Raw genomic sequence first — 9,937 nt, 5'->3', positions numbered from 1 at the left:
CACACACACACACACACACACACACACACACACACACACACACACACACACACACACACACACACACACACACACACACACACACACACAAAAAAAAAAGAGCTGAGAATAGATTAAACAGAATACTTATCTTTTTACATACATATAATCAAATTGATTAATTCTTTTTGCCGACAACTAATCTTGAAGCAAAAGTACAACTCTACAAAAGGTAAAAAAAATGAAAAACAAATATGTATTACCTCCCGCTCTGCCTGAGCTTTCAGTTGAGCATAGGGTATGTTTAAGAGACAATTTGCTTTATGAGAAGCAGTTATGGAATTGACTTGACTATCCCACTCCTCTTCCTCAATCTTGGTTAAGTAGTAACGTTCCCCAGTCTCTGTTGTGACAGCCTGGAAAGCTCCATCAGGAAGACGCTTATAAATCCGAGCTTCATGCTTGGGTCTACAAAAGAGGATATTAGTTAACATACGTCTTTATCAGAAGGAAAAGATCTTGAAGCTATCTCAAATTAGCAATTCAGGAACAGTAACATCAATAGCATATTACATCTCACAGTAAGTAAAAGAAGCTTAAGGGGTCCGTCCCTGAAAAATTGCCAATTTTTTATTTTTGTTTAAGGATAGAAAACAGTTTTACAGATATTCATGAATTTTGGTAGGATGAAAGTACTTCATTACCCATCTTTTGACAAAAAAAATTAATTTTGGCCGAAGGGAATTTAAGCGCTATTAAAAAATCTATTTTTGATTGATAGGTCACTTCGGTACCTACCAACTCCCACAATTATCATCCGTTTTCTATGTGCTTTCTGTTGAGAAAACCTCTAGGTCATACAAAGAGAACGACGAATTCGAATTTTGGAAATTCCGTTTAGTTTCCAAATTATCACATGTAATATAATCAGCAATTTTTTTTTTTTTTAATCGGGGTTTTAAAAATTCGTTAAAAATTTAAAATTTTGATTTTAAAAAATCCCATTCGTTATTCTCTGCACATTCAAACGTTCTTTCTTGGGGGAGAAGCCCCATGATATCGGACACAAACTGTGGAATGTGGTAGGTACCAAAGTTTTAAAAAATGAATAAGCAAATAAATGACCTTGAAAATGTTTAGAAAGTTTTTGTTCATTTTCTATATTTTTTCGTCTTATTATAGTATGTGCCTATAGACCAAAAGGAATCCCAGACAATGTTCTTTCTTTTGTATTTTTATTTCATTCAGATCGGATAAGTGATTAATGAACAGCGTAAAAAAATGTAAAACAGTATGACAAAAAAATCCCCAACTGGCGCAGCCATGTGGCCTACTAAATGCTGTGGCTAGCCCTGCGATCACGCACACGCAAGTTTGAACTTGTTCGCCTGCCATCAGCCGTCCTGTCCTCTTCGCTTCATCTCATACTCTAACAATCAGGCGCGCACGCACATATGTGTATTGCTGATATGAAGAGTAAAGGACCACTGGAAGCATGGCCAACTAATTGTGACATGCGCGGGCGCGCACATATACGCACACAAGTGCATATATATAGACCAAAAGGAAGCCCAGACATTGCTCTTTCTTTTGTTTGTATTTCATTCATATCGGATAAGTGTTTAATGAACAGCATAAAAAAATGTAAAACAATATGACGAAAAAATCCCCAACCGACGCCGCCATGCAGCCTACTAAATGCTGTGGCTAGCCCTGCGATCACGTGTGTGCATGTCACAACTTGTTGGCCATGCTTCCAGTGGTCCTCTACTCTTCATATCAAACTCTAACTAATAGCGCGCACCACACGCACATGCGCAGGCACGGATATACACACAAGCGCGCGCACTTATTCATTCAAACGCGTGCGCTCGTGCACTCATACTCGCGCGAGCAATCATAGTCACACACACACAAGAACACACATACAGAAGTGCACATACACACATACACACATGTGCACATGTGTGTGTGCTGTATGATTACCTCGGCACATGTCTGAACTCGCACTCCTGTCTTCAGCCGTAATTCATATTCTACATCACCCTCCAGCAAATATGCGCGCGCGCACATGCGCGTAAACACAAACACACGTGTACACATGTACACACTAACACGCACTCACACTTATACACATGTCGAAATAAACAACTGATTTTAGGTAAATGACCTTGAAAGTGTTTATAAAGTTATCGTTCATTTTCCATAGTTGTCGTTCAATTATACTATGTGCATATAGTCCAAAAGGAAGCCCAGACGCTGCTCTTTCTAATGGTCTTTATTTCATTCAGATCGGATAAAAGGTTAGTGAGCAGCATCAAAAAATGTAAAATGGAGTGGCGATGACATCGTCCCGCCGCGACACCACGACACCATGCGGCCCTTTAAATGCTATGGTTACCCTTGCGATCATGCGCGCGCAAGTTTGAACTTGTTCACCTGCCTTCGGCCATACTCTACGCTTCACCTCATACTCTAACAAACAGGCGCACACACACACGCACATATGTATTGTCACAATCGCACGTGTGCTTACATATATGCTCGCAAGTGCGCGCGCGCACAAATATGCACACAAGTGCGCGCGCGCATGCACACACATAAGGGCACACACCTATAAGCAAAAGTGCACGTGGGCTTACTCTCATACACTTTTGCACGAGCTCACCCACAAACATACACACACGCTCGTGTGCGCACCTGCACATAATTGCAGATTTGATATGAAGACATGGTAATCGATAGCTAAACAATATCATACAACCCTGAGGTTTCAATGCAGTAAGTGTTTTGCATGTAGGCCTACTCAAACAGTCATATACGCCTACTAAAGCAAACTAAAAAAAAAAATCTTTATTTCATCATAAATTATATTGTATCATTCATGAATTGACATAAGGCGTAACAATCATTATTTGAACTGATATCAACATGTAATTACTCTATCATAAGCCGGAGGAATGGTTGGAACAAGTGTAAAGGCCATTTACCTCAAATGAGCGAAAATGCACTTGCACCCCATGTTGCTTATGCCCTTGTTACACCAAGAAATAGTTCGAGATGGAGTCTAACAATCGAAAGGCAGTTTCATCAGACATGTAACAATACATTAGGACCAAAAACAAAATTCAAGTACCCCGACCCCCCTATGGCCAGGGACGGTCCCCTTCAAGAGCTCAAGAAATATTGCAGATTTTTAAGTACCCTTCATTTTCTACAATTTGGATACCTTTCATATTCATGGCTTTGCTGTTTTGATTTTTTTTTCACAAATAAGCAATCATGTCTAGTTTTGTGCAAACAAGAAAAATATATGAACAAATTGTACAATCAAGGATCCACTTAGTAATAAAAAAGAAATTAATATGCACAAGACACACAAATGATAAAATCTATGAAAATAAATTTGATAATAAATCTTAAATATTCATCTATAACATGATGACTGACCAAGACCACTTCATATGACAGTGAAGACATTCAGACATGTAACAATACATTAGGACCAAAAACAAAATTCAAGTACCCCGACCCCCCTATGGCCAGGGACGGTCCCCTTCAAGAGCTCAAGAAATATTGCAGATTTTTAAGCACCCTTCATTTTCTACAATTTGGATACCTTTCATATTCATGGCTTTGCTGTTTTGATTTTTTTTCACAAATAAGCTATCATGTCTAGTTTTGTGCAAACAAGAAAAATATATGAACAAATTGTACAATCAAGGATCCACTTAGTAATAAAAAAGAAATTAATATGCACAAGACACACAAATGATAAAATCTAAGAAAATAAATTTGAAAATAAATCTTAAATATTCATCAATAACATGATGACTGACCAAGACCACTTCATGTGACAGTGAAGACATTCATTTTTGACAAACTTATGCAATGTTATTCATTGCTAAATACTTGACAGTAAGTCAACTTATATGATGGGTTCTTGAAAAATTGATAAGCTGATATAAGTGAAAATAAAAAATATTAACAATTACCTTTCACAAACATGAAGTGTGTGTATTGCATCAGGCAAATCAGCTCTATGGAGGCCTTTTCTAGTTTCAAGGATCCTGTTAATTAAGTCCAAATCTGCTTCATGTTTAGCAATATCCTGGGGATTGTTGGATTTTCCTAAATTTGGAAGTAATGGTTTTTGTTTCTTTTTTTCTGAAAATATATAACATGTATAATAAGTTGCATGGTAACAAAACTAGAACAAGCTTGAAAATTACCACTAATCAATGATATAACTTGTCTTTCATCTCAAGATGTCATGCTATAGAACTGTCACCATAGTAATTGATATTCACACATTATGAAATTAATCTGCAGGAAACAAAACTTGAATAATTAATAAATCTATTTCATAATCATACAATTAAGCTATAATCAACTCTAAGACGTACAAAAGTATTTCCTAAGAAAACACTTACTATTTTCCATGAAATCATCATTTAGAAACTGGTCAAGATCATCATCAAATGCCCTGTCTGCAGGTCTCTTTCTGTTCATAAGGCCACCATTCTGAATTTCATCTATTTGGGATATCTCTGCAATACCTAAGAAACAGTAAATCATTTCAATTTTTTCAAATCAATTCACCTCTAAAAATATATACAATAGTATATAAAAGTTCAAACAGTACAGCAGCAATTTCAAATGCAAACAACATAAAAAGCTTATGGCATATATTTTTTCCTTGGCAAAGCAAGCCCTTGTGCCAGGTGACAAGTATCCATGACATGCACAGTCGAATTTGCTCCATAAGTGTGCACTACATATATTCATTTGTTAGGCTGTGACTGTGGTAATTAATGAGGTACAGCCCTCAAAAGTACAATGTAAGTGTAAGAAGCATACCTTCATCTATAGCTGTATTTTTTACAGACACTGGTGGTGGACTTGCAAAATTAAGGCTTCTTTTGATGGAGGGAGGAATAGTTGCTGCCTCTGCAGCTGCAGCATCTTCATCAAAATCTGCAATAAATTTGTGGTAATGATTGTATTTGTCTAAAGGGAACCATCTGATTTCAATATAGCCCTAAGTTCAAAATCTGGTAATGTCAACTCTTTGGCCACAGCATGGGATTTCATATTCCATACAAGTATTAACCCTTTATGGACCAGAATGACGAATTTGTCATACTAGTCCCCCAAAAACCTTCCCTCATGCAGTACCCAAAGGACACACTCAATCACAGCAACTTAGATTGTTGAATAAATTTTGTGACGTGGAGTTGGGGACTGTCTCTGGCTAGTGGATATGTAAAGAATTACCTCACCAGCTCCATAGGGGATCCTATTCTTGCCCACCATGACCAGCAGCAATGGTTGCATTACAGGAAAATAATTACCACAAAAAAAAATAATAATCTATACAGTAAGGACGCAATAAGTTTGGGCAAACTGAATATGATATTTTTGTAGAGGGCAAAAATTTGCAGTCGCTGGTACAAAATGTAATATACAGACACGAATAATAAGGCCAAAAAATGAAAGTAAAAGATCACAGAAAGCACCACTCAGCCGAAGTCCACTCGGTGCTCCTGAGTTTCAGCTCTATCTTGTTGTGCATATGAGGTGGAGACAATGTTTCCTGGGGGGAAACATTGTCTCCACCTCATATGGAGTTGGGGGCTTGGTCTTTTTGCGATGGAAAATAACAAGAGATTCCCACACATTAGTGTGAATAATTAAAACAAGGAATATTACGTAATTGTTTAGAATACCTTCAAAGGACCAACCACAACAATAATGATATCAATGGATTCCTCTCACCCTCTACTACCCATACATGTAGGACATTTGCCACCTAAGCCCCTAAACCCCAACAATCTTGGCCCAATAGCCGGAAAGGGTATAATTGGTACCAGGAAAAATGTGGGGCAAAATATGAATATACAGAGAATTGGTCAATAAATATAGACCGATTTGGTGTGACGTCATGAGTCAGTCACCATTCCACTTGGTGAAAACAAACCCATCTCTTGCAGATACCTTTGTTATCAGCATGAGCAAAAATGGCATATAAATTTTCAAAAAATAAAGTGAAAAACCGATATGAAGAAAAAATAGAGACTGTGCAACTAAAAGACTGCCCATATCGTCTGCCTGCCAAAATTTGGATCGACAATCCTTCGAAAAGGCCTAATGTTGAATACTCTGACATCTACGACAATTTCACTAACACACCTGGTAAAAATTTTATGATAACATAATTTGATACATTAATCTATGACTTTTAGCTATAGAGGGTACTTTTCTTCCCATTTACTAGGTGTTTATATAAAGGAGACAATGAAACTACATAAAGGCCTACAAGTGCACAAAGCATTTTTCTCTCTCCTCAATAATTTGACCTCAAGAGATAGGCCCTCTTCAGTTGTTTCAACTACTGGACCAAAGGATATTTCAGACACAAAAGCAACAGGCAATTGTATGCCTGCTTTGTTTTCATTTAATGAACAGTGCTTGAAGACACTTGGGATGAAGTCTGGATGAGTTGGATCCAGGGATGGTTTACCTTTAAATTTGAATCATGATAGGTCAATTTATTACAAATGAAAAAACAAAATAGTAAAATTGCTGTTGCAATTTTTTTGGTATATGACTGCTGCCAACACCTAATGTCGACAATGTTGACCTTGTTTGGCCTTGGCAGATAGTATAGATAGATAGAGTTTGAAAGTGATTATCTGTCTTTGGAATCTGAAAAGGTTTAAAATATCAATATGTAGATCAATAAAATATGCAGGTGTAAACATTTTCCACCACGCGCCCAAGCACTCCCATCAGTGTTCACGCATTTCATGGCCTGTACCTATCACTTCCATTTATCAGGTTTCTTTTCATATCTGGGAATATATGAAAGGTTAAAACTTTCTTTTCCATCATCATGTGGTTCAAACAACCAATGGCAACTCAGCTTCTCAGCATTTTCACACAAAGGAACAGAATTCTCAGAAAAATTCAGCAACTTTGTATGCTAAGCACATTGAGATTCTGAACAAACGAGGGTTTGTTTTCACCAAGTGCTCATTACTAGGGGCGGTTGCTCAGCGTTACCAAATTGGTATATTCAAATGCAGGGCTCCCTGGCCTCTGTAATTCCCCCATGAGGAGCTGCCTCCACCCAATGCCCACAAAGTAAGACATAGAATCCTGTATGAATTCACTGACAACCCAATGCCGAGTTTGCCCTATGCTTTATCCTGCTGTACATACATGGTCAATTCTTCCTTATCCAGAACAGGAGTTGCAGAAGCCCCCTGCTTTTGACTAAATATTGAACAAATCTCAGTATATTATTCATGTCTTACCCTGTAATTTCCTTAGTACCTACCATTTATGCGATTTTCTGACTATCGGGGCCATGTTTGTGGGAGTTTGGGGGGTAGCTTCGGCATTTCTATATTTGGACAGTAGAGAGCGAGAAGAATCCATCAAGACTACATTCGTCGTGATCGGTCTTACGAAGCTATTCTGAATATTTACCAGATATGTGAAAATACATTAAATGTACTCCACGAGATATGCGGACTCAATAATCTTATCAAACTAGAAATGCACAAAATTTACACCTGTGGCAGTTAAAAGAAACTTACTATCAAATTCTCGCATCATCTCCAACTCATCTGCATGGAGCATTTCATATTCATCCTCTGCATTCGGAAACTCATCCATTCTGATGGTTCAACTACTGAATAAGTGCAAATATTAGGTACTTCGGCTCCACCGAGGTAAACAATCACAACAGCTGACTTTTCCCGCCACAACGGCAGGCGAGTGAGATTGCGTTCGAATCTAGAATTATGGATTTCTTTATAATAATCTATCGAAATATTTCTTTTCTTGGTACATCAAATCTATAGCATTTTTGCATTGTTTGCATTAAATTTTCTTAACTTCTTTCCACTCTAGAATGATGTGATTATTTTGAACGATATATTTTTTTACATTTTGCAGCAGAGGTTCTCCAACTGTCGGCCACTGGCCACTGGGCCACGGCAGTGGAAAATAGAGAAAGCAGTGAAAACCAGAAATAAACTAAAATGTCTCTGTCACTATCTGTTTGTCTACCTATCTATCTACCTATATACTTATATATTTATACACCACAACTAAACATCAGATGATAAAGAAAACGGATAAAAATAACAATGGACCATACATTATCATAAACGGATATATATTAAATAACACTTACAAAGCGTAGGATCAGTCTGCTGATCATAAGATTCCCTGCGTTACTTTCTTGTTTACTGTATGCCTAAAACAATATACAAGAAATATATTACCAAGACAATATGGTAACATTCAACAATATGAAATGCACTCGCATCTCTTTATGGGAAATATTTTCGATGCATTACAAGAAAATGTGACATTGAACGTGTAAACTTGGTTTATCTAAACAGTATACGATTATTCATATTGTGTTGTAGGGTTGAAAGTTTAAAAGTCACTCTATGGGACTGACTCTGCCTTCGATAATGCCCAGCTAAACCAGCTGGAGTGACATCTGAGGACTGGCAAATTATAGCAGTTCATAATAGGATATTTTCAGCAATTTTCGTTTATTTAAACATGGAAAAAACTCAATATTGTTTTAAATTTCTTTCCTTTGCATCAAACCATCTGTAGTCATACAAAATAACAAAAATACGGCCATAGAAAAAAAAATCCGGAGTGACGTCACCATCCGTCGGTCGTCTTTTGTTTCCGTTTAGCACACGCATTTCCGTTTAAGTCCAGCCCTTAACGTTGTTGACGTCCGTGTTTCCCTATATTGCAATACTAATGAAATCCTTAACAAAATCTGGGTCCGGGTCATGTTCCGGATCATCACCAAATCTAATGGCATCCAAGTTGGGCTCTGGTAAAAATAAATAAATAAAATAAATAAATAATAAGAATCACCTTCCAAACATTTTGAGTTACCCTGCTGACGAAACCAACCAACCAACAAACAAAAATTCCTGGAGCCGAATCATCACCACATGGGTGAGGCACATCACTTGTAAACAATTCATAAAAATCTATCCATGACTTTCTGAGTTATCCTGCTACCCAACGAACAAACTAGTTAACCCACGCTACCAAAAATAGAACCACACACCATCCTACTTCTGATGCTATTTTGTAGTGCTTATGGCGATAATGTTAACCCTAACCCTTGTCACCCCAAGTACACGGACATGATTTGTCTTGGGGCTGTCAAATGGAGCCAGAGGGCCATACAATGTGAAAACAGTTGCGAGAGATACGACCATGCCTGCTGGTACCCTTTCAGCTGCATCGGGTCTTTCACACTGGGCTAATTAACAGTAACATTGTGAATTTGCAACAGTAGTGGCCTGTCTAATTTTCGAGCTCATTTTTCACATCTATCGCACTATGTAGCCGCTGGTTTCCACGTGAACTGCGACATTTAATGTCATAGGCATGGTCCCCTGTGTTGATGTGTTTAAATAATACACCTCGACCCTTGAGATGACAAATGTATAGAGGAGTGCATCTCACGAAGGCGGCCATCAGTGGAGTGCAGGGCAGTTCGAGAGTTAACATTGACCTGAAACGACGTACATAATGGCTAATCTGGAGACTTGTTCCAGACTGTAGAGTTTGGTCTGCGCGCAAAAATTATTTGGTCAAATTCTGTCCGCGCAAATGTAGTTCTCAGGTAACTTTCCGCGCATGCTTAATTCTTTTTTAGATCATCTTCCACGCATGAAATTCTTTTGACCTTTCCGCGCACTTGTTTCATCATCCGTCCGCAGATCCATCCGCGCAAATGTAGACAAATTGATGTTTTTCCCGCATGAATAAATGTAATATTCCCCACGCAAGAAAAATACTCTATAGTCTGGGACTTGTTAAAGGTCTTAGACTGTTCCCGCTATGCGTACGTATTAAACACATTCACGGATAGTTGAAAATATCATGTGCATACGTATAT

General features: G+C 37.9%; 1 protein-coding gene across 1 annotated transcript; it reads right to left on the bottom strand.

The window, feature by feature from the left end:
• Positions 1-108: 108 nt before the first annotated feature.
• LOC113820145 (uncharacterized) lies at positions 109-7,781 on the bottom strand. The gene is made up of 5 exons (XM_070142197.1): positions 7,584-7,781; positions 4,840-4,956; positions 4,413-4,538; positions 3,975-4,146; positions 109-447 (listed from the first exon to the last, which is right to left on the bottom strand). Exons 1-5 carry the CDS (start codon positions 7,660-7,662, stop codon positions 135-137), a joined length of 807 nt encoding a protein of 268 aa, XP_069998298.1. The 5' UTR covers positions 7,663-7,781; the 3' UTR covers positions 109-134.
• Positions 7,782-9,937: the final 2,156 nt, after the last annotated feature.

Source organism: Penaeus vannamei, chromosome 29 (genome assembly GCF_042767895.1).
Source record: "Penaeus vannamei isolate JL-2024 chromosome 29, ASM4276789v1, whole genome shotgun sequence".
In the NCBI taxonomy this organism is placed as follows: domain Eukaryota; kingdom Metazoa; phylum Arthropoda; class Malacostraca; order Decapoda; family Penaeidae; genus Penaeus; species Penaeus vannamei.
This window is presented reverse-complemented; position numbering and strand designations above follow the sequence as displayed.

Bases quoted from the DNA above. Each gene is read 5' to 3' on its own strand.
- LOC113820145 (XM_070142197.1), bottom strand. From the start codon at position 7,662: ATGGATGAGTTTCCGAATGCAGAGGATGAATATGAAATGCTCCATGCA. The intron at 4,957-7,583 runs GTAAGTTTCTTT...AATTTATTGCAG, and splicing joins GATGATGCGAGAATTTGATA to ATTTTGATGAAGATGCTGCA. The intron at 4,147-4,412 runs GTAAGTGTTTTC...ATATATTTTCAG, and splicing joins TGATGATTTCATGGAAAATA to AAAAAAAGAAACAAAAACCA.